The 26,199-nt window shown below is 43.5% G+C and overlaps 1 protein-coding gene across 4 annotated transcripts in view; it reads right to left on the bottom strand.

The window, feature by feature from the left end:
- LOC138251655 (sialic acid-binding Ig-like lectin 13) overlaps nucleotides 1–26,199 on the bottom strand; it is a 224,115-nt gene that overhangs the window by 113,534 nt on the left and 84,382 nt on the right. For all 4 annotated transcript variants that reach the window (XM_069205666.1, XM_069205667.1, XM_069205669.1 and 1 more), the window contains exon 2: nucleotides 1,880–2,293. In XM_069205666.1, coding sequence (XP_069061767.1) covers nucleotides 1,880–2,293 — 414 coding nt within the window. The remainder of the gene's footprint in view (nucleotides 1–1,879; nucleotides 2,294–26,199) is intronic.

Genomic DNA, 26,199 nt, shown 5'->3' with positions numbered 1-26,199 from the left:
AAATTACCCAGGTACATGTCCTGCCTTTTGCCTACACAGCACCCTGCCCTATGGGTTACCTAGGGCATACCTTAGGGGTGTTTTATATGTAGAAAAAGGGGAGTTTTAGGCTTGGCAAGTACTTTTAAATGCCAAGTCGAAGTGGCAGAGAAACTGCACACACAGGCCTTGCAATGGCAGGCCTGAGACAAGGTTAAGGGGCTACTTATGTGGGTGGCACAACCAGTGCTGCAGGCCCACTAGTAGCATTTAATCTACAGGCCCTGGGCACATGTAGTGCACTCTACTAGGGACTTATAAGTAAATTAAATAGTCCAATTGGGTGTGATCCAATGTCACCATGTTTTAAGGAGAGAGCATATGCACTTTAGCACTGATTAGCAGTGGTAAAGTGAGAAGAGTCTTAAAGCCAGCACAAATTTGGTCAGAAAAAGAGAAGGAGGAAGGCAAAAAGTCTGGGGATGACCCTGCAGAAAGGCCATTTCCAACACTAACCATAACAAAAGAGGCATTTTCTCACATTCACCTCAACAAACAACCCCATTTCTCACATTGGTGTTTAGCAGCCTTTGAGAGGAGAAGGCTTCACAACTGTGAGAAACGGCTTTTGGTGTTTTTCACTACCAGGTAATCTAAAACTTACAAGTACATGTCCTGTCTTTTACTTACATAGCACCCTGCCATGTAGGCTACTTAGGGCCTACCTTAAGGGTGACATATGTATTAAAAGGGGAGTTTAAGGCTTGGCAAGTGGTTTTAAATGCCAAGTCGAAGTGGCAGTGAGACTGCGCACACAAGCCTTGCAATGGCAGGCCTGAAACATGGTTAAGGGGCTATTTATTTGGGTGGCACAATCAGTGCTGCAGGCCCAGTAGTAGCATTTAATTTACAGGCCCTGGGCACATGTAGTGCACTTTACTGGGGACTTACAGGTAAATGAAAAATGCCAATTGGGTATGAGCCGATGTTACCATGTTTTTAGGGAGATAGCATATGCCCATTAGCACTGTTTAGCACAGTGGTAAAGGGCCCAGAGTCCTAAAATCAACAAAAAAGAGGTCATCAAAAGAGGAGGAGGAAAGCAAAAAGTTTGCGGTGACCCTTCAGAAAGGGCCATTTTCCATAGTTTTCAATGTTCTCCTTTTATAGTTCTCTTTCATTCTTAAACAGCACACTACCGCTCTCTAGGAGGTGCTAGAGGGTCATTTATTTGCTGCTCATTTCATCTGCAATGCGCCACATCCCACGTAGCCACCTCCTCTAAACCAAGAGACCATTAGGGAATGCCTGTTCTAACAGTAGCGGCCATGCTGAAGCTTTAAAACTAAGATAGTATATTTCCAAAACAGTTGCAAGCCGGACGGCCGCTGCTAACTTTTGTTTCATTACTGCTAGGAGAGGCCCACTGTGTTTTGATGGCGGCATGTTTTCTTTTTTCTACTCAAATTCTGTTAATTTACCTTTAGTATACTGTCGAGTTCACATGTGTCTATTGAGGTTCTGTCAGGGAGTGAATGCAGGAATGAGTCAGTGGATGAATGAATGGATACATAAGTGCAATGATGAGTAGCAGAGAGCATGCATGATGATGTATTGAGTGCCTAAATCCATCAATGACACAAAGCATCATCTGGCTTGGATGTTGGTATCTGGTGAGATGCAGCACTACAGTAGATGATTTGCCTCTGGACTGCTGTTGCAGGGTCCAGTATATTTACTCAATGGTACCTTACAGCAGTCTATGAGAGAACAAGCTGCATGGGCAATAGGACCTTCACTGCAGACGGACACCGAGAGACAGAGGTCAAGAATCACAATCGTAGAGGACTGAGGCAAATGAGCTTTTGTTCAACAGGCCAGAACCAATCACAATACTCACCAAAAACCAGAAGATCTGTTGCATGTTGTGTTTGAAAGTGAGCATGAGTACGGTTCTTGAGCTCCACACGACAGTAGTAGCTCCCTTTGTCCGTCACATTCTTGATCTCAAGCGAGAGGTCGTTCTTCCTTGGATTCCCCACTAATCGGTACTGGTTAGTTCCAGCAGTACATGGATTCTGCAGGGTCTTTTCAGAGCTGCCATTAGAGAAATAACACTGGAATATGGGCTTTACTGTAGAGCTCTCCTGTCTCAAGAGCCAGATGGCCTTAATCACCTCCTGGTAGTCAGGACTTGGGTACGTGAAGTTGCAGGGGAGCACGGCCGACTGCCCTTTCAACGCCAAGATACTTTCTGCAGTAGTCATGGACCAGCCTTCCACGGTGTAAACTCTAAACATGATCCCTGTGGAGCCTGCAAAAGGGAACATAAGAGAATGAGACTCAGTTGTTTACTCCTGAGGTGTTTCACTACTGACCATTCATGAGCAGGCCTTCAGCGTCACCTTTAGCATTTCGTTTGCAGTATGTTGGTATTCTCTGTATCACAGTGGCATCTGATGATCTCAGCAGCAATTATTTGTGATTACAACTCGCTCTATAATTACTAAGGTCACAGATTAAAGTAGGCTTCATTCTAGGGACATACATTTCAGGCACTGGCTACTTACATCACCAAGGCTCTAGATTTGAAGACCAAATATTTACTTGAGCATTTACACAAATGCATGACATTCGCTTTGCAGGACCTACAGACTACTGTGAAATAATTAAACACTTCAGATACCTGATCCACTCCTTCCCTGGCCCTCGCCCTGGTCCTACTTGAAAATTGAACTGCCTGGTCTGAAGGCCTTAGATGGCCAACAGCTCACCATCTACTAAATAGAGTCTCCACCTTGGGGTTTACTCACATGGCCCTCAGTCTACACGCTGTTGTATATAAATGCACCATCCCCATACACTAGGCATTCCACACTTTCATTGTTAAATGCCATTTCACCATTCCATTTGTCATCTTATCCCTAGGATGTGTACAGCATGAATCCATGAAAATCATCAGTACCGAGGCAATAAGTAAGCAATCTCTTCGCCTTCAGTGTCCTCTGAAAGTCCTTCAAGTCCTCCACTGAATTGTAACACCCAAGGAGACATGGCCATTCATGGTTCCTTCCCCATTTGCCCATACGCAGCTGCTTGCCCGTCAGCCCATTCCTAGTTCTTTGGCTGTCCGCCTATTTAGAGATTGCTGGCTCCGTGAGAGGTAGGATTCGTCCCAGGCTTTCTAGGAAGCAGCTTTTGGACTTATGCCCCATAAGTAGGCAGGTTAGGTTAGGTATTCCAGGTGAGTTGTGTGAAGAGGAACCTGTAGGAAAGTACCATCTTGCCTGGCATGTTACCCCCATATTTCACTGTATATATGTTGTTTTAGTTGTATGTGTCACTGGGACCCTGCCAGCCAGGGCCCCAGTGCTCATAAGTGTGCCCTGTATGTGTTACCTGTGTTATGACTAACTGTCTCACTGAGGCTCTGCTATCCAGAACCTCAGTGGTTATGCTCTCTCATTCTCTTTCCAAATTGTCACTAACAGGCTAGTGACCAATTTCACAAATTTATATTGGCATACTGGAACACCCTTATAATTCCCTAGTATATGGTACTGAGGTACCCAGGGTATTGGGGTTCCAGGAGATCCCTATGGGCTGCAGCATTTCTTGTGCCACCTATAGGGAGATCTGACAATTCTTACACAGGCCTGCCAGTGCAGCCTGAGTGAAATAACGTCCACGTTATTTCACAGCCATTTACCACTGCACTTAAGTAACTTATAAGTCACCTATATGTCTAACCTTTACCTGGTAAAGGTTGGGTGCTAAGTTACTTAGTGTGTGGGCACCCTGGCACTAACCAAGGTGCCCCCACATTGTTCAGGGCAAATTCCCCGGACTTTGTGAGTGCGGGGACACCATTACACGCGTGCACTATACATATGTCACGACATATGTATAGCGTCACAATGGTAACTCCGAACATGGCTATGTAACATGTCTAGGATCATGGAATTGCCATTCTGGCATTGGGGAGACAATTCCATGATCCCCCGAGTCTCTAGCTCAGACCCGGGTACTGCCAAACTACCTTTCCCGGGGTTTCACTGCAGCTGCTGCCAACCCCTCAGACAGGTTTCTGCCCTCCTGGGGTCCAGCCAGGCTTGGCCCAGGAAGGCAGAACAAAGGACTTCCTCAGAGAGAGGGTGTTACATCCTCTCCCTTTGGAAAAAGGTGTCAGGGCTGGGGAGGAGTAGCCTCCCCCAGCCTCTGGAAATGCTTTGATGGGCACAGATGGTGCCCATCTCTGCTTAAGCCAGTCTGCACCGGTTCAGGGATCCCTCAGCCCTGCTCTGGCGCGAAACTGGACAAAGGAAAGGGGAGTGACCACTCCCCTGACCTGCACCTCCCCTGGGAGGTGCCCAGAGCTCCTCCAGTGTGCTCCAGACCTCTGCCATCTTGGAAAAAGAGGTGCTGCTGGCACACTGGACTGCTCTGAGTGGCCAGTGCCAGCAGGTGACGTCAGAGACTCCTTCTGATAGGCTCCTTCAGGTGTTGCTAGCCTATCCCCTCTCCTAAGTAGCCAAACCTCCTTTTCTGGCTACTTAGGGTCTCTGCTTTGGGGAATTCCTTAGATAACGAATGCAAGAGCTCATCAGAGTTCCTCTGCATCTCTCTCTTCACCTTCTGCCAAGGAATCGACTGCTGACCGCGCTGGAAGCCTACAAAACTGCAACAAAGTAGCAAAGACGACTACTGCGACCTTGTAACGCTGATCCTGCCGCCTTCTCGACTGTTTTCCTGGTGGTGCATGCTGTGGGGGTAGTCTGCCTCCTCTTGGCACTAGAAGCTCCGAAGAAATCTCCCGTGGGTCGACGGAATCTTCCCCCTTGCAACCGGAGGCACCAAAGAACTGCATCACCGGTCCTCTGGGTCTCCTCTCAGCACGACGAGCGAGGTCCCTTGAACTCAGCAACTCTGTCCAAGTGACTCCCACAGTCCAGTGACTCTTCAGTCCAAGTTTGGTGGAGGTAAGTCCTTGCCTTCCCACGCTAGACTGCATTGCTGGGAACCGCGTGTTTTGCAGCTACTGAGGCTCCTGTGCACTCTTCCAGGATTTCCTTTGTGCACAGCCAAGCCTGGGTCCCGGCACTCTAACCTGCATTGCACAACCTCCTGAGTTGTCCTCCAGCGTCGTGGGACTCTCTTGTGCAACTTCGGGTGATCTCCGGTTCACTCCACTTCGTAGTGCCTGTTCTGGCACTTCTGCGGGTGCTGCTTGCTTCTGAGTGGGCTCTTTGTCTTGCTGGACGCCCCCTCTGTCCCTCCTGGGCCACAGCAGCATCCAAAAACCCTAACCACGACCCTTGCAGGTAGCAAGGCTTGTTTGCGGTCTTTCTGCACGAAAACACTTCTGCACGACTCTTCACGACGTGGGGCATCCATCCTCCAAAGGGGAAGTTTCTAGCCCTTGTCGTTCTTGCAGAATCCATAGCTTCTACCATCCGGTAGCTGGCATTTCCTGGGCATCTGCCCACTCCCGACTTGATTGTGACTTTTGGACTTGGTCCCCTTGTTCCACAGGTACTCTCGTCTGGAAATCCATTGTTGTTGCATTGCTGGTGTTGGTCTTGCCTGCAGAATTCCCCTATCACGACCTCTGTGCTCTTTGGGGAACTTAGGTGCACCCACTTTTCAGGGTCTTGGGGTGGGCTATTTTTCTAACCCTCACTGTTTTCTTACAGTCCTAGCGACCCTCTACAAGGTCACATAGGTTTGGGGTCCATTCGTGGTTCGCATTCCACTTCTAGAGTATATGGTTTGTGTTGCCCCTATCCCTATGTGCCCCCATTGCATTCTATTGTGACTATACATTGTTTGCACTGTTTGCTATTGCTATTACTGCATATTTTGGTATTGTGTACATATATCTTGTGTATATTTGCTATCCTCATACTGAGGGTACTCACTGAGATACTTTGTCATATTGTCATAAAAATAAAGTACCTTTATTTTTAGTATATCTGTGTATTGTGTTTTCTTATGATATTGTGCAAGTGACACTAGTGGTACTGTAGGAGCTTCACGCGTCTCCTAGTTCAGCCCAAGCTGCTCTGCTAAGCTACCTTTTCTATCAGCCTAAGCTGCTAGATGCCCCTCTACACTAATAAGGGATACCTGGGCCTGGTGCAAGGTGTAAGTACCCCTTGGTACTCACTACAAGCCAGTCCAGCCTCCTACAGAACCCCATGGACAGGGAGAACTTTGTTTGTCCTGGCTCTAATTGGCATACTACTAGGAAGGATTGGGTCCAGGAGGAGGGCCCTTTAAAGGGTCAAGACATTGCTATCCTGAGACCGTGTGGGATAGCTCAGTCTGTCAAACTTGCTCTGATCAAAGCCTGGTCTCTGCCAAAACAGTATTTAGATAAATGAATTGATTAAGGAGCACAGGGTGGATTGTCTTTTCATTAAGAGACCTGGGAGAAGAAAGACTCGGTATTATACCTGCTGGTTGCAGTTCCGGAAGATTATGCTATTGTTAGACTGGATGGAGAGTGGGAGGGTTTGTGATTGTTGTTTTCAGCAGCTAAGCTGTACTTTGGAGGCAAGAGCTCTCAAGCGAGGAGGGATGTGAGGCTGGCTTCTTTAGGTTGTGTAAGACAAATGTGTTGGTTCTGTCTGGGTTATTAGTTTACTGTCCACCGGGCCCTGAAGAACAGTTTCTGGATCAGTGGGAACAAATAATAGGACCATTACATAATAAGTAATATTGTCATCTGTTTGAGGGATTTTAACTTACATCTGGAATCAGAGAATGAGAGAGAAGTAAAAGTCTTTGTGGATTTGATGAATAATTTGGACTTTTCCCAAATTGTGGTGGTCACACGTGAGACAGTTTAGGAATTGTTTACCACCAAGATGGTCTGATCACCTTGCAGTACTAGTTTCTTATTCAGGGAAATCAGCAAATGGCCGCAAAATTAGCTGTGCTAGGATGATCAGGAAATGGGGGTGCGTCCCCAGAAGGGAGTTAGAGCGTAGGCTGAATGATTATACTCTGGGATGTTGGGGATAGAAACACTGATCCTGCAGCTAGTTTCAGTGACTGGCTCCAGACTGCACTTGATGAAGTTCCACCAGCCAGGGCAATAGAGAGGGAAACATGTAAGAGCTAGGCACAGTGGTTCACAGACGAGTCGAAAAACCTCCAAAGACATGTCGTGAGTGAGGAAGGAGGTAAAATTGTCCCACAGAGAGTTGATAAAGAAGTACAAGGGCGCGATAAATGAAGCCAAAAAGGCCTTTTTTTACACAGAAAATTAGCAAGGCCATAAACATTCCAGGTGAACTGTTTAATACAGTAAAGGTGCTTTCATCTCTTCCTGTGCAACTAGATTTAGAGAAGTCACAGGAGTTTTGTGACAAAATAGCTTTATTTTTAGGGACATTATCCACAATATTTGCTCAATGTTCCCAGAAATTATAAACCCCAGAGGGAGGACACTCTAGAAGAGCCTCCGGAGCAACCCAGTAGTAACACACTAGATGCTTTTCCTCCTCTGACGCACAAAAAGATTGTCTCTTTGCTCGTGCAAATGAGATCTTGGTCACCAGAAGCTCTCTGCCCAACTGCAGTGGTTCAAATGCCCCTGAGGTGGTAGCAGATGGCTTGGAAAGAGTTCATGAGCAGGTGCTGGCCATGGGGGATTACCCGCAGAAGTTGAAGGAAGCCATCATTTGTCCGTTAAAAAAGAAGCCTAGTGGAGATGCCAAGGACCTGAAGGATCTTAGGCCTATTTCCTTATTACCATCCCCGGCAAAAATTCTAGAAAAACACCTGAGTACAGAATTGAACACCTTTTTAGAAACAATGATTGCCTTGACTCATTGCAGCATTGTTAGAAGTAACCACAGCACAGAGTCGCTTTATTACAGCCGTTGACTTTATTTGGCTGCAGGTGGGCCAGGGTGATGGTGTCATGCTTGTATCGTTAGATCTGTCAGCAGCCTTTGAGACCTTTGCACCATCTTTATTGGTGCGTAGGTTGAGGCAGACAGGTGTGAGGGTCAAGGCTCTGCGACGGATGGACTCTTTCCTTAGGAATAGGAAGAATATTGTCAGTTGCGGAGATTTCAGAGCAAGGCCTTCCCAGCTGCTGTGCGGGGTGCTGCCGGGTTACTCCCCGATCCCCACTCTGTTCAATCTATATGTGACCCTGTTGACAAAATTGGTAAAGGCTTCGAGTTTTCAGGTGGCATCCTATGCAGATGACACACTGGTCATTGTGCCGATTGGTAAAGACTGGACAGAGGGGGCGGTGAGTTTCAGGTCCTTTTTGTTGGAGATAAGTAGTTGGATGGGAAAGAGCTGGCTTAAGACGAATGGTGATAAAACGGAGATCCTGGTCTTTGGGACTAGCAGCCCCATTTGGAATAACAGATGGTGGCCAGAGGTATGCGGCTCACTGCCCACTCCGGTCAAGGAAGCCAAGAATCTAGGTATGGTCTTTGACCAGGAATTGACATTCGAGGGTCAAGTTAGCAAAACAGCAAAGACCTGTCACTGACTATTGAGAATGCTTAGAAAGAGCCTGCATTTTATTTCCATGGAGCTTAGGGTTTGAGTCATCTTGGCGCTTATTATTTCTCACCTGGATTATTGCAATGCCCTCTAGCTTTGAGAGAGCGTAGCTTATATAATCAATATTAACATGAAATGTTTATGAACTAATGTATAATAATGCTGCATAGAAATGTATTAATATGTTTTGCTAAAACGTGCGCTTGAAATGTGCCCACAGGGAGAGGCCACCAATGTATCTGGGGACTAATTAAAATGACTAATAATGAGGAATTATTATATTACGAAATAGTTTTACACTAATTATTAGAAGTTATGTTGCTAAAGTTTTGCAAATAAATCATTAGGCCTTAGTTAGCATGAGTTGAGGCCTAGCTGCCTGACACTCATATTAAATGTGTTTTTCTAACGTGCACTGTGCTGTCTTGCTAAAGGGCATGAACTCTTGTTTTTCTCGAAACTAGAAGCTGAATGTAACTGTAGTAGATCCGTTCTCATGAAATTCATCTTGCTTGTAGAAACATTTTAGCTGAATGCAAACCTGTAGATTACTCGTAGGTACAAGGTCGCCTGAACCGGTACAGACAATGGAGCCACTGACCGAAGATGTGCAAAGGACCACAAGACGATGAAATCATACCGGACATTCTACCCCTAAAGACGTCAATCATAAAGACCAATAAAATGCATGAGAACTGTTATGGGGTGACAAATTCGATGAGCTAATTTGAAGTTAATTGGTTAAAGATAGTGGGGTGCTACCCCTTGTCCAACCAAATTTTAGGGGAATGTATAACGAAAAGGGGATAAAAACCCTTGACACCAGGAAGAAAATTAGAACAGGAAGGATAGGGGATTTGGTTAGGGAAATGCTATTGATATGATCCAGAAATTTTGTCACTCTGTTTGGTGACTTACTAGATTGGTTCTTGAGACCATTGTTGCCTTATATTGCCCGTTTATAATTTACCTCCTTATGAGGGAAGTGCCCCCTTTTTCCCGATTGCTGTATTCCTGATGGCGAACCAACTGATGTCCTGAAGACGAAGACCGAACCTGAGTGCTGACCCAAACTTGGAGGGTAACTATATGACAATGGAATTGTAATTGTCTGTTTGATTTTCCTTTCTAGGTACCAACTGCTTCCTTTTGACAGAGACCATAGCTAGATGTTTTCTAAATCGGTGTTACCAAAGTGTTTTTCATGAAGCCCAATATGCCGATGCTAATTCGAGGTTAGGACAGGTGTTCACTAAAACTGACGCAAATAGACAAATGACTGAATCTATGCTTTGTTGAATAATGCGCTAATGTTACTCTGCTAAGGATAACCTATGTTGACGCCATGATATCTTCTAATAATCGTGATTCTTGCTTTTATGAAATCTTACCAGAGTTACCATATTGTGAACATGCTAATGTGCTTCTTGGTATTGAGATTAATAAACTTGCTAGTAGAATTGTAATCAATAGGGAATAAATATCACAAAATTCATACTAAACTGGTGTGGTTATTCATGGCTGAAAGGTCATGGTGGTTTCTGAGTCTTCTTAAATGTCAATCACTAAGGTGAAATTCATTGTTGTAATAAATATTGATGACATTATTGACGTATTGATTGACATGTTGATTAGCTATCTCGTTCTAAGGTGTCTTCAATCAGGGCCAAAAGATTCATTGGCCTAAAACGAGTCACAAAGTGAGTAAATTGATCACAAAGGGACGCGTTAACGGTTCAATGCTGCTCTATACTCCGTCAGTACTCGCAAGTGATACAAAATGGGGCTGCACAGCTGATCCTTGGGGTTCCAAAGAGACTCTTGGTGAGGGAGAGACTGAGGTCCCTACATTGGCTCCTGATCAAGAAGTGGATTAACTTGAAAGCAGTCTGCCTGGTGCACATCAGGTTGGGGGGGCGGGATACTGGAGAACAATGTTCTCCTGGTATGTTCCGAGCAGAGGCTTGTGCTCAGTAGGGATGAGCAGGTAAATACCCCAGATTTAGGAGGGCTAGACGGGGGCAAATCTTCCTCAGTAGCAGGAGTCAGGCTTTGGAATACGTTACCAGTGGATATCAGAAGAATTTAATCACATCTGGAATTTCACAGGGCTGTTAAAAGTTGGCTTTCCAGAAGAGATTAGGAGATCAGGTTGGTTTGGATCTCTAGCTGGGGACTTTCTTTTCCTGTTTTTCCTATACCTAGCGCTTAGATGACCATTGGGTTGTATGCGCTTTATAAATACAAATACAAATTCATGGTTGCTTGCCCATCTGCCCATTTACTGTTACTTGCCTGTTTGCCCACTTTCAGTTGGTTGCCCACCCAACCATTCGTGGTTGCTACCTGCCCAGTAAAGGCTCACGTCTGAGCTAAAAGCCATTAAAATGGAGAACACGCAGGTAAAAAGGCTATTAGGACAACCCCCTGTGCTATTTACAGTAGTTCTAAAAATCAGCAACCTTCACCTTCCACAGTGATATCCTCACAAGATTCTGGCTTCATCCTCTACATTAAATGAATTGATGATGGAAGCTGAGAGTGAATTGGTAACAGGTAACTTTTTTTAAAGTGTATTCAGTCATTTACCAACACAACATTGAGCTACCCACAGTCAGATATTTGTAGACAAACTGTCTGGTTGGCACTTTCATAGTTTAACTATAATTTATTACGTTTTGTTTCACTTAGTTAATCCTATCATGAATATTGTGCTAAATTGCCATATCAGTCTCTTGTTAGGCTGCTGCTTGTGTTACAAGAGACATGGGTGCAGGGACAGTCTGGTCTCTCCTGTTTATGTTTCGTTCTAGAAGTGAAGATTTATATCAGAAAAATACTTAACTCCAAGTGTGTTGTATATTTCCTCAACTCATCGTGTGGACCAACCTCAGTCTTCTAAACTGGACCGATATGAATCAGTTTCATTTAGAAAACTCAACTACCCCACAAAAATGTTGACTCCTCATTGTTCCTCCTTCCCATAAGAGGACACATTTACTAACTTTTGTGGCAACGCAGCACAGCTACCAGAGTTGCATTGGAAAGTAAATCCCAACACAACACTTTGTACTGGGTTTGTAGCTGCAGTTCTTAGGAATCGTCTATACTGTTCTAGGCTTGATGCATGGTTGAGCTGTGCAGATGCAGTGGACAGAGGTTTCCTACACTGTGCTAGGCATGATGCACAGTCTAGCTGTACAGCACTTGTGGTGCTTAGAGGTTTCCTACATTGTGTTAGTCTAGATGCATGGTCTATCTGTACAGCAGTTGTGGTGGTTAGATGCATGCTCGAGCTGTGCAGATGCAGTGGATAGAGGTTTCCTACATTGCGCTGGACTTAATGTACGCTTGAACTGTGCACATGAGGGGATAGAGGTTTCCTACATTGCGCTGGACTTGGTGCGTGGTGGAGCTGTGCAGATGGAGTGGTTGGAGGTCTCCTACACTGTCCTAGGCTTGATGCATGGTTGAGCTGTGCAAAGACAGTGGTTAGAGGTATTCTACATTGTGCTAGGCTTGATGCATGCTTGAGCTGTGCAGACGCAGTGGATAGATGTTTTCTCCATTGCGCTGGGCTTCATGTATGCTCGAGCTGTGCAGATGCAGTGGATAGAGGTTTTCTACATTGTGCTAGGCTTCATGCATGGTTGAGCTGTGCAGGTGCAGTGGATGGGGTGTTCCTACATCATTCCAGGCTTGCCACATGGTCTTGCTGAACAGGAGTTGTGGTGGTTAGAGGTATCCTACATCGTTCTGGGATTACCAGATGGCTCAGTTGTACAGAGGTTGTGATGGTTAGAGTTTTCCTACATCGTGCCAGGTGTGCAGCATGGTCTAGCTGTACAGCAGTTGTGGTGGTTAGAAATTTCCTATATCATTCCAGGCTTGTTGCCTGCTCTAGCTGCATAGCAGTTGTGAGTTCAGAGGTTTACTACATCGTGCCATGCGTGCAGCATGGTCTAGTGGTACAGCAGCTGTGGTGGTTAGGGGTTTTCTGCACCTCCTTAGGAGGTAGCTGTGTTCCAGAGGAGTTGTGCAGTAAGGTGATGGTGAGATCAAGGTGGTTGGTTCTACATGAAGCTTATGGTGGGATGGTATCTTCTACAACTGGAACCCCAAGGTGATAGTGCATTGTGGTGGAGGTATATGCAATGTGTGAGAGTCTTCAGATACTCTGCGCTGCTTTGATTTTTTTCTCTTTTAGAAACTACACTATCTCTAGGAAGCGGCCCTTGCGGTGTATGACTTTTTCAGATGCCTCAGTCAGAAAGTAGATTATTGCTGGATTAGACGTCTGAAAACCAGAGTTCTTCCTTAAAGGCCAAGTGGGGCAAATTCCTGAATTCTAAGTGGATCAACTATTCTCTCTAGTAGTGACAGCAGAGCTTAGCGGGTGAGCTGTTTTGGTGTCTCATGGACCCACACACCTCATGGACCAGATTCTCACCTCACTCAACAACTTCTCAGTTGATAAGTCCACTCAGATAGCCTGAACAGACTATGCCCTCATTAGCTCAGTCATCCCTCACCAACACAGACCTACCACTGCCAGATCAGCCTGTTGAAACTAGAATAACATCCTAGAGGATGTCTAGACTACCCTACTCATGGAACATTGTCCCAAACACAAAAGCAGCCTACAGGAATCCATCAACAACTTCAACAAGTGAATGTGTTCCTGTGTCGACACCATGGGCCAACTCAAGCACAGCAAAGCCACAAGATACAGACATCAAGCCAGTTTCTACAAGGAGGAACTCAAGGTGACAAAACAACTGGAGAGCAGATGGAGAATGAGCCAAGACAATGTGAACAGGAACACCTTCATGTCTTCCCTAAGACACTACCCCAACAGATCCAGACCACCAAACGCTAGCACAAACAGTAGCAAAGAGATCTTCACCATTGTGAAAGATTTCACTTCACCAGTGGCCCCCACCTAAAGCACCACCCTCTCACAAGCTCTCAGAATTTTTCTGCAACCAGAAAACCTTCTAATACAGCAACTTCAACCTTCAACTGGACCCAACAGACCTCACAACATGACTTCCCGTTTTGACCAGGGAAACGACCTTCACCACACGGCCCGTCATCACCTTGAATGAAACTGCCACTAACATGCAGTCTGTCCACTCTGGGGTCCCATTGGATCCCTGCTATGACCACACCTTCACCAGAGGACTTCAATACATCAGCAAAGTGCTCATGTGTATCCTGAACGCTTCTATTTCATCAGCAACCTTCTCAGATGGATGGAAACATGCTACAGTCCTTTGCCTGCTCAAGAAACCCTCTGCAGTCACACCAATGTTCGTTAACATATCCGATCAAAGTTCTAGAGAAACTCATCAAGAGATGTCCAGCAACCACCGGCTCCCTGATGTCACAAAGTCTGGTTTTCAGACCCAACCTCTGCACAGAAACAGCCATAATTGTTGCCACAACCAACATCTGCGTGATCCTGAACAAAGGAAACACAGTTGCCATCATCCTCCTGGACCTCTTCTCAGCTGCTGACATAGCTTCCCACCCCATCCTCATCTGACACCTGCACAAGATGAGAATTCAAGGGCTGCTCTCCACCATATGTGCTCCTTCCTGACTGGAAGGACACAATAAGTCAGACTGGCCGCTTACTCTTTGAATGCCTGTTGATATTATCTGTGGAGCACCATAAAGATCTTCACTCAGCCCTACACCTTCAACATATACAGGATACCACTATCAAGCAACAGCTGCTCCCCTGACCTCAATGTTCTTTCCTATGCAGACAACACCCAATTCATACTCCTCCTCTTGGACAAGACTTGCAACACCTGGAACAACTCTGACTGCCCTTGTGAGATTTGGCTCGTTATACGATTTAACGTTCGGAAATACCATGAAAATATATCAAAGATGGGAGTTGCTGCACTAATTATTTAGCTCCGGGAGATCTCAGCAGGTACTCGTGATGATAAAACATATGAAGGTCTTGTTATGTAGTATATTAAATTGATTGAAACGGAATTGTGACAAGGTCCTAGGCTGATATAATGTTGTTTTAGATGATTATATCGGGTTTTACACAATTATGACTACCGAGTTACATTGTGACTGAGAGTGTGACCATATCTGGGTGTGTCAGAACTGTAGGAATCAAAATAGTATGGATCATAGAGATATTAATTCACCTGTATGGACATATTTAAGGAGTAGTTCAAACTAGTACTTTTGCTGTGGAGTATTGTCTAGTGTTGTGATATAGTATGGAAGATGGGTCATTTACCATTGAGCTATCAGATGTACTTCGGTGGTGTTGGTATTTTTTGTCTAGCAAAGATTTCAGAAAGTGCTAAATAGCACTGATTTGCTTTTCATACCAGATGTGCTATGGCTGAGCCAATGGATATGAGGAAAACTAAGAGATGACAAACCAGTCAGAAATGGATTAGGTATGTCACAAATATGGCACGTACGGGATTCACACAACAATTGGTTTCATACTGGTCACTTATTATGTAGATGAAGTCATTTATCAGTTGATCACATTGGGTATTACTGGTGATTATTTAATATTAGGTATTATTCTAGTGATTATTTGTTAAATTCCTTTGTCCATTTTTTCTTGTTGTCATGTTTTATTTGTTTGTTTGCACATGTGTACATAGTTATTTATATTTATTTTTGTCTATATGTATAAATATGTTACATATACCCTTTTGATTATTTAATATGTGGGTATTTGTCTACTTTTGTTTGTATTTCCAATATGTATTATATGTGTTATGTTACAGCCCTGAAGAAGTCCTACGTTGGAGGTTGAAACGCGTTGGCTGTTGTCACTATCATTTTATACACCATTGAGACAAAGAGGAAGAAAATAAAGAGAAGATTTATTATACTTTTACTTCAAATGGACTGAACTTTGTGACACAAGATTTGTTTATTTATAAAAATGGTGCACAACCATTAATCTCCATCGACACCTGGAACAAGTCCACCGCCTGCATGACCAAAGTTGCCAAATGGATGAAGACCAATTGCCTCAAACTTAAGACCTACAAAGCAGATGTTGTAATCTTTGAGAAGAACACCTCACTGTGGGACTCTACCTGGTGGCAGGCTGAACTAAGCCCCACATCCACCCCCACCACCCATGGCAAGAACCTCTGGATCGTCAATGACAGCAAACTTGACATGACTGCCCAAGACAATGCTGTCACAGCTTCTGCTTCCAAACCCTGAAGATGTTTAAAAAAGTTTTCAAATGTCTCCCGACCACCACCAGCAAAACCATCACACATGACACTGTCACAAGCAAGCTGGAACTCCTTCTATGCCGGGATCAGCAAACAACTCACCAGACAGCTGCAAACCATTAAGAACTCGGGAGCCCCAATCACACTCATCCTCCCACACATCACACACAACGAACATCACACTGCACTTCAAGGAACTCTTATTAGCTCCCTATACAGAAGGAAGCACAGTTAAGACTCCTCACTCACACCTGCAAAGCACTACACAACACTGGCCCTACAAAAAACAGCCCTGCCTACCTCAGTAGGGGAATAGCCTTCCATTAATCACCCAGACTCCTCCACTCAGCCACAGTCCTACTTATACACATCCCACAGATGCGCGCCTAAAGCATATAGCGTTCTGCCTAGTACACATCAGAGCCTCCTACTCAATTCTTGCTTTCTGCAAGAAAATTAAGACCTGAGACTTGATGCTTCTAATAATAACCCCCACTGACCCTAGTGAAGGCTAAGCTCACACCTGAAATATCATATGAGAAGTAGCCTCAATCTAAAGAAGGGGACTGCGCTGCCTGGAGAGCAACTCCTGTTTCTTTGTTTTTTCATCATATTTTTTCACCCACATATATTTTCATCATTGAATTCTCATCCCCAGAGATGCAGAATTCCTACAGCCTAACACCCAGGACATATTGTTTGGAGTCAAGGGCAACGCGACTCTTTGTTTATTTAGTCCTTGGGACAAGTAGGCCCAACCCCTGCAAGGCAAACCCTTTGGCTGCCAGTTTACTGTAACACATTACACAGGAGAGAATGGCACTGTCTGCAGTTAAGGTAATATTTGTGTCCACAGGTTAATGCTGTTTAAACCTGTATTTGTGGTTCATTGACGCAAAGCCTTTATTATTAGGGTGATCACTCTAAGGAAATGTTATAAGCTCCAACTGCATTAACGATAGGGGTTCCAGTATAAAAATGTGTACACATTCCCAACATTTAAAAATATGAAGCTACATATAATGCTCCCAGAATGCTCTCTGGTTACATGGAAATATTTGCAAATGCTGAAAGCAAAATGAATGATTCTTGCTGTCAAAATAAAATGTCCCGAAATAATGCAACGAGGGACAAAAATGTTTTGCTAAATTACTGTGAAATTTTAGGCACCATTTCTTTAAAATATCCTTCAGTAAAATGTGTTTGTACATGCTAGCAGTTTAAAAAATATATTCATAATGGAAAATCAGTGTAACAAGTTTCAACAAGATTAAGGGAAATATTAAAATAAATATTAAAATAAACAAGCATCGGCAAAGCCAATAGGTCTAAAATGGTGGCCAGCCTTTTGGTTTTGTCAATGCGTGTTTTGTTTTAACGTGATTTTTGTAAAACTCTATTATTGTGGGAGCTACCAGGCCCTCGCCATTTTAACAAAGATTAGCAAAAATATTTTTTGGTCTCAAAAAGCAAACATTGTCACAGTAGTTCCTGGCACTGAACAAACGTTTGTGTGCTGTTGCCTTATGAAAGAGAAGTATGCTGTCTTGTAAAGCCTGCAGATAGAGATATGACATTTTAATAATTACAAAACATTTTGGTTAATGCCAGACCAAATGAGATGCCCAAATCTTAATGTCAAACGTGTACCGGTGGAATATGTCCTTGTGTTAGTGTAGATTTATGGCTTTCATGAATTCAGAAGAATTTACGTTAGTAGGCCAAGAAATCTTACTCCTAGAAAATATTTGTGAACTATGTTTTAGCATGAGCACATATGCATGCATAGATATCATGAAGCGAAAGTCAGTTGAGCAAGTTTACAAGTTCACTTTCCCCAACCACTTTTTTTCCAAAACTGGACGATATATAACTTCTGCCCTTCTTGTTAAGGAGTAAATGACCAACCTTTTCTAATATGAGAAAAGATTAGAGAAGAGCTGGTGAAAACCCCTAAAACATACAAGCTAATAAGTTTGCAGTATACTAAAAAGGGCACTCTAACCCTGGAACTATTGCTTACTGTTACCTCCAGTCCCAGTATGCAGAGTTGCGGAAAGGTGGCAAAATAAGGGAATCGCTAGTTTTCAAGCCCAACTATAGTATGAACCCTGCCATAATCACAGAGGCTATTATGAGAGCTACTACATAATGAGATTGCTGCCACAATTTGTCGCGGCACTACATGGCACCAAAGGAAAAAGTGGATTTTGTTACAGGACAATTAGATTTATGAAGCAACCTGTCCCATGGACAAGCAGATATTTTATGAAATTCCACACCTCTGCATCCAGTAAGTTTTTATGGTACTAGGTTGGCTCAACCCCTCATTCAGTTAAGGGCAAAAAGGGGAATTAAAAATGCCTAAGGATACTCGTTTGTAAAGTTTTAATTTGAATATGAAGTATGTGGGGAGCTTAATGGATTCCTTGCCCCCAGGTTAACATATTTCAGCTGCTTTTATAATAACCAAAAAGTGTTTCCGGCTTTCATCATTGCCATCTGAGTCCCGCAATAGTTGATTATATATACTGTCTTAATTTACGTGGCTATAGATTGGTATAACACATTCTACTATGCATACTCCCATACTTTCTACTAACACCAGAGCTTTTAATGCTGTCCGCCTAATTTAGGACGTGCAATTCTCTTTGAGTGTTCATCAGAAGGACCAGTGGTACTTGAACAATTATCAGAGTGGAGGTTCTGTTATTAATGTTTCACCCTGAAGGCACAGGTAGTATGGAAAATCTGAACGTCACAAAATAAACAAATGGAGCAAATGTGCCTTGCGAAGTCATCAGAAGAGAGGTACGCGTGTGGTATTTAGCTGGTGGTGCATTTAGGAACTCTGCTAAGGTAGAACACAGTTATTAACAGACAGCACATTTTCCGATGAAATGGCCACTACATTTGCATAGGTAGGCAGTTTTACTGGTAAAACTATATAGGAGAAAAACTGTAATGCCTGGTTTATAAACTGTACAAAGTAAAGCGTCTTGATTTGTTTTGATTTGAGTCTATTCAAATCTTTGTTTACAGCACTCTAAGGAATTACAAATAAATGTGCTTCTTTTGTGCTTTCTTAATTGCTGATATAATTTGAAAAAAGAGTATAATTCATTTGGTATTTAAATGCAGTTGTGTGCTGGGAAAAAACTGACATCCTACAGCCTTTCCCTTCACTTTCTTTACCACAGCTGGACTGCTACCTAGATCACTTTTACAAACTCCTCTCACTTTGCAGTCAGAAAAACAAAAGTACACATCAGTTTCTAAATAAGCAACAATTTGTCAGAAGACATAGCCTGGCATTTGTCTTTGCACACACAGCAAATGTGACATGATAAACACAAAGGGTTCACAAAGGTAAAGCTAGACCAAAAATCTAAATTAGACCCAAAGTCTAACTTAGACCACAAGTCTTTATTACTTTTTGTTGGTATACAAAACTTAGAACTAACTTAGACCAAACGTCTAACTTAGAACTAACTAAGACCAGAGGTCTAACGTAGACCAAAAGTCTAACTTAGACCAAAATCTGCCGTTAGTACTATTCGGGATGTCCAAAGGTAAACTTAGACCAAAAGTCTAACTTAGACCAAAAGTCTAACTTTACTAATAGTAAAGTTAGAAAGTCTAACTTTACTAATAGTAAAGTTAGACTTTTGGTCTAACTTACTAATAGTAAAGTTAGACATTTGGTCTAACTTTACCCTTGTGAATACCGAGAAGTATTAAAGTTAGACTTTTGGTCTAAGTTAGACTTTTGGTTTAACTGTACCTTTGTGAATTGTCTGCATATTTAAAGGGATTGTTGTTGCTCATACACCTTCTGAACTCAAGCATGAATATTTCTGGGAGTGCTAGAGTACCCCTCGCCCCAGCACCCCAACAGAAGGTGACTTGTGTATAGCACATGGGAAATTATGACATCTTCTCACATCCAGTGTCTGAAAGGGACAGAAAACAGACCTGGGCAGCAAAACAAAAGTGCCCCCATTAGTGAATTAGGGGGCTTAAAAAGTGACCCATGTTTGCAAACTCAGATTGTTTTGAACATGTAAAGACACACTGTAGAGGTGTTTTGCCAGGTTTAGAAGACTACATGGATTTGAGCTTGCAGCAGACAATGTTTGTGGTAATACCAGGGAAATGAATAGTAAAAACCAGCCGGCAGACCATAGAAGAGGCCCACCACAGCTAAGAAACCAGCCCACTCACTGACCTGTTTGACCAGCCCACCGGGCAGTGCCTGGTGGCCCTACAGGCCAGTCCGAGGCTGCTCACAACATGATCGCACATACCAATATGAATATTATTAGACTATCTCACTACATGATCACACTACAATATGGATAACCTTGGACTCTCACAACATGATCACACATACCAATATGGATATCCTTAGACCATCCCACAACATGATCACACATACCAATATGGATATTCTTAGACTATCTCACAACATGATCACACATGCCAGTATGGATAACCTTATACTATCTCACAACATGATCACACATGCCAGTATGGATAACCTTATACTATCTCACAAAATGATCAGACAGACACATGGATATTCTTAGACTATCTACAACATGATCACATATACCAACATGGATAACCTTAGACTATCTCACAACACGATCACACACACCAATATGGAGATCCTTAGACTATCTCACAACACGATCACACACACCAATATGGAGATCCTTAGACTATCTCACAACACGATCACACTTAGCAATATCGATATCCCGACTATCTCACACGATCACACATACTGAGGAAATTCGATTTTTAATACGATCGTATCGACCCGCCATTTTGTGGCCCGCCGCCATTTTATGTTGCCTTCACTCAGGCAGCACAGCGAACGAAGTCCATTCTGCCTTTTCTGCTTATTCTGCAACATGGTGTTCAAAACAGCCTTCTGCCTCTATCTTTACAAGGCTGGTATTAAGGTCTGACCGAGTACACTAATCCCTGTCTGGTTTTCTAATCCTTGTTTCAACTATCTGTAGGCTCACACTATTCTCCGCCGATCTTATCTTATCGTCTGGCCTTCGCTGTCCTTTGCTAGTATTCTCTCATTTCACAACTGTCCTCCAAACGCACACAAACTTATCACACCACATGCAACTTCGTTGTGGATCGGTTAATGAATTAGTTCAAGGGAGGGGTGACAAACACAGCTGGAGGGGAGGCAACCTTAAGTCACTTAATACTTTGTTTTCCAATTCCTTCTATTGGTGCTGTCTTGTTTTCCGACATTTCTATTGGCTCTGTTCTATCTTTACATTATTCTTACTGGGTCCTTTCTATGTGTTCTGGGAGTGTATGTAGTTAATAAATGGTTTTTATACGGTATATAAGATTATGCGCCACAAAGTAAAGTGGCAGTCTCCTGAGAACATACCTTGTGTACTTCTTGGACAACTGTACTAGCTGCAGCTAATAAAATCTGATCTTTTACGCCTGACAGAGTGTCCCGTGTCTCTGTTAGTTGAGGCAGGTGAATCCAAGGAGATTTCAGGCGTACCCTGCGCCGCCAGGCCCATAAGGTTATGGTTCTTCAACTGGCGCCCAACGTGGGGCGGCTTCAGCGGTACCGGTTCTGCCTGAAGGTCGTGAGGAACCCCGCAAGAAAATTCTGGAGGAATCGCGAGCCACGTCAAGCGACCCCTGTATGTCGAAGTGGTCCGAAGGTCTTTTTCAGCGCGGTTACTCCTTCCTGACGGCTACTGACGACTGCTGCCCTGACTGCCGCCCTGCCTTGGCCCTTTTTTTGATGATGTATGGTAAAGCGAGACGATAGACGGGCCTCTGTTGGTGTAAGAAGACATCCTTAGTTAAGTATTTGGTGGGTCGCGCCCACAAATTTTGGTCTTTGTTTTGTCCTTAGGTCCTTAGATTTGGCCATTGCAGTGGCCAAAGCCGAGGGGTAAGTGCATTTGTGCTGTGTAAACTGAAAGTTTTACCCCCTTGATGTTTGTGAACAGCCAGTAAAAATCGTGAGATGTCTGGTCTGACTAAGTTTGGAAAACTTTGTTGCTTTGGTTGTAATAGGGACTCCCAGCTTGAGGACTCCTGTCCGATTCCTTCGGTTGGAACTCCCACATATGAGCTCTATTCTAAACATGGTGTTGGTCCTATTGCCTTTAATAAGACATGGACCCGATATACAAAGAAAGATGGTGTTTTAAAATGGCCAGAAAATGGTAGTTTCGAAACTGATGTGCTAGATAATTTAGAAGCAACGTTATTTAAAAGAAAAGCCCGGCCGGCAATGTTTGACTCTTTTCGCCTTTGGCGTAAGGAAGCCAAACAGAGAGAAATTAAACAAGCGAAACGAGATAGGAAAACACAGGGAATGACGATTATACAGGCTGCTCAGCAATTCAAAGATGATGAAATAGATAATGCAATGGAAATTTCAGACAGACAGCATCGAATGGCAATAGATAAATGCTATCCGACGTTGCCTATCTCTTCCCTTGATAAGAGAAAAGATTTTGAGGAAGATTCCTTAATGTCCCACTTATTGAAATTGCCTCCGCCCTATGTACAAGGTGCTAATGCACCCCCGATGTTACAGCCTGTTCAGCCGCCAGTTGTGCTTCCGCCTGCTCCAGCTTTTCCACATTTGCCTCCTCAAGTATTGCCTATGCCAGCTTTGCCTTTAACTCCTTTGCCTTCTGCTCCTTTGGCAATTCCTAATGCTCCTTTAGTTAATTCACCTAATACCTTGTCCCCTATCCTTATGTCAAATTCTCCATCTATGCGTAAGCGATTTGCAGATACTGTCTCTGGTCTCTTATCACCTTTCTTTGAAGCTTTAAATGTGTCTCCAGCTTTTTCTCGAAGACAGTCTCGTAGTCAATTCCCAGACTCCGAAGAGCGAGAAAAATTGGACTCACTTGCTTGTAGATGGATCAAGAAGGGTCCCCAATATAGTACGTCTGATATTATGTCCACCTTTCTGCAATGGAATGCACCTACGCAGAGATATGTTTTTAAAGTTATGTGCGATACTCTCGCTAAAGAATGGGAGGATATGAATTTGGGTTCGGTCCCACAGGATCTGTTAGATGTTCAGGCTGACTTTGACAAAGGACTTATTGTGGGTTCTAAGGTTGAAAACGCTATCAGAACACTTATTTCTTTCAGATCCCTATTGTTCTCACAGACTTTTCCTGATTCTGATCCTTCAGTTAGGACAGCACTGAAAAACTATCCCATGAGAGAGGTTTCTCCAATATGGAAGGAAGAAGTTGCAGCAGCAGGTGCTAATCCAGCTATTCCTGCGCATTTTCAGCGCATATGGATACATGTCCCCTGGAAAAGGTCTGAAGTTTTAGCACTTAAACAGTCACTACCAGATCCACGCAAAAATCCTGCTGGTTACTATAAAGAGTTGTCGCAAACAGTTGATGCATGTACTATGAATCTAGCAGATATTGACATGTTGATGGGAAATGTAGTTCCACAGACAATATGGGCTAAAATTCGTAGAGAGGATCACGCTCAAGAATTAGGCGGCGATTGGAACGCTATTATTGCCGCAGATAGAGGTCAAGTAGGTGGTACAAAGCCCGACGCTTTGATCTCAGAACTCCCTGGTAGGATTATTACATTAATGAAAACAATGATGCCTGCTTTGAGAGTTAATTGGGATAAGCTAGCAGCATGTAAACAAAAGAAAGATGAAAGTGTTTCCGATTTCTTTACCCGATTCGAGGAGACATTCATTGATCACAGTGGTCAAGATATGGCTACAGAAGGGGGACAGCGATTATTTGTGGATAAGTTCGTATATAACTTGCTTCCTGAACTATCACACAAGCTAAAAGACTCCGAGAGTTCATGGGCAGTTTCTTCTTCCGCCCAGATATTGGCTACTGCACAATATTATGAAAATAGAGACAAAGAAGAAAGGGAAAAACAAGAGAAAAAGACGAAAGAATTAAAAACTAAAGTTCTCTTGCAACAGGCTTATCCTCCTCGTTATGTTCAGCCTCAGTTTCAACAGCCTCCGCAGTTTCAGAGGTTGTATCAAAAGCCTGAACCATTCATTCCAAGACCTTTGCTAGGTCCCAATCAATGTGCTTATTGTAGGGAGGAAGGTCATTTTAAGAACAGTTGTCCGGCATTGTTGCAGCGTAATGGAGCAACATCTGCTTCACGAGGTCGTGGTGGTCTTCAGTCAGCAAATAGAGGTAGAGGTCGAGGTGTGTTAACCCAAGAGCAGCGTTCTTTTGTTCCTCCAAATTCCGGAAATTACTTTGATCAGCAAAATGTTAGGTCTACACAGTATTACAGTGAGGATCAGTATATTGAAGGAGGGAATGAAAGTCTTCATTTTGAATAGGACAGCCATGGACAAAGTAAGGGGGTTACGTCAATTCCAGTGGATCAGAATGGACCTTATGTTAATGTCACTACAATGGGTGTTTCAGAGCCATTTCTTTTAGATACTGGTGCCATGAGAAGCTCTATCATTCATTCTAAACTCCCTGGCGCACCTTTGTCTGGCTTAACGAATGTATCTGTAGGATTTTCTGGCGCCCCTGTTCGCAATCCAGTTTCTTGCCCTTTGCCTGTTTCAATAGGCCCTTATGATTTAGAAGCTCCGCTTCTTCTGACGAATGGTTGTGGTGAAAATCTGTTGGGTTTAGATCTATTAAAAAGAATGCATGCTACGATATATTGTTCACCTTCTGGTGTATACCTCACTCTAGGACAGAAAATGACTAGTCCAATGTACTTATCAAAAGATCACTTCCCACCTGAATTGCTTTCTCTTCCCGAAACGCTTTGGGCTACGGGTCCGAATGACGTTGGTTGTCTTGAGATCCCACCTTATGTTGTTACTCTTAAGCCCAATGCTGAAATGCCACGTATTCCGCAATACAGAATCTCTACTGAAGGTGAGAAAGCACTTCTGGAAATTGTCCATGATTTGATTCAGAAAGGTGTGGTTGAGGAAACGAGAGGAAATACATGTAACAGTCCTGTTCTTCCGGTTCTTAAACGCACTGATCCTTCTCAGCCTCCTGTTTATCGTTTTGTAATTGATCTTCGGGAGGTAAACAAGATTGTCGTACCGCAGTTTCCTGTAGTCCCAGATATCACTGCTCTGTTGACGATGATACCTTCTACAGCGACTTGGTTTTCAGTTATTGATCTAAAGAATGCTTTCTTTAGTATTCCCATCGCCGAAGAGAGTAGAGATATTTTTGGTTTTTCCCTCGGAGGCCGAAGCTTCCGGTTTAAACGCGCACCTCAAGGTTATTGTGAAAGTCCCTCTATTTACAGTCAAGCTCTAAAATGTCATCTTGATGCCTTTTCCTTACCGTCCGGTGCCGCTCTCATTCAGTACATGGATGACTTATTAGTTGCCGCTGATTCAGAAGAGATTTGCAAAAACGTGACCGTTGCACTGTTGCGTCATTTGTTTGATCTAAATCACAAGGTTTCTCCTTCTAAATTACAATATGTCTGTCGCGAGGTGACTTATTTGGGTCATCTCTTGTCAAAGGAGGGACGACGATTGACCCCCGAACGAATTCAGGCAATTGCACAAATGTCAGTGCCATCCACACAAAGAGAGGTACGTGCCTTTTTGGGCATTACTTCTTATTGTAGACAGTGGATTCCGAGTTTCTCTTTATTGGCTAAACCGCTGTTGGCGCTAACTTTAAAAGATACGCCTCAGCCTCTTCCGTGGACTGACGAATGTCAGAAGAGTTTTACTGATTTGCGTATTGCTTTGTGTTCTGCTCCTGTACTGGGTACTCCTGATTACAGTAAGCCCTTTACGCTCTATGTCCACGAAAGAGAGGGTTGTGCATTGTCAGTCTTAACGCAGCGTTTTGGAGATCAACAGCGACCATGCGCATATTTCTCAGCTACGTTAGATCCAGTAGCTAAAGCATTGCCTAGTTGTCTTAAGGCGACAGCGGCAGCAGCAATTTCTATTCGACAGTCTGCTGGAGTAGTGCTAGATAACACTCTCATTGTTATGGTGCCACATGCAGTGGATACTTTACTAAATAGGACAAAAACGCAGCATCTTACGAGTGCTCGGTTGTCCGGATATGAGCTGACGCTTTTGACTAGTCACATACACATCAAACGATGTAATACCCTGAATCCAGCTACTTTGTTGCCTCTTCCAGAAGAGAGAGATGTCTCTGAACAGCATGATTGTTTTCTCCGTACTGAAGAAGAGACTAAGGGTAGAATTGACCTAAAAGACACGCCATTAGTGAATCCAGATGGAACACTATGGGTAGATGGTTCTTGTTTCAAGCTCCCGAATGGAGATACAGTTTCAGCCTACGCTATTACTACTTTGCATACGATTGTGGAGACAGCACGCATTAGACATAATTCAGCTCAGGCAGCTGAATTGATAGCCTTAACTAGAGCGTGT

Source organism: Pleurodeles waltl, chromosome 1_2 (assembly GCF_031143425.1).
Source record: "Pleurodeles waltl isolate 20211129_DDA chromosome 1_2, aPleWal1.hap1.20221129, whole genome shotgun sequence".
In the NCBI taxonomy this organism is placed as follows: Eukaryota; Metazoa; Chordata; class Amphibia; order Caudata; family Salamandridae; genus Pleurodeles; species Pleurodeles waltl.
This window is presented reverse-complemented; position numbering and strand designations above follow the sequence as displayed.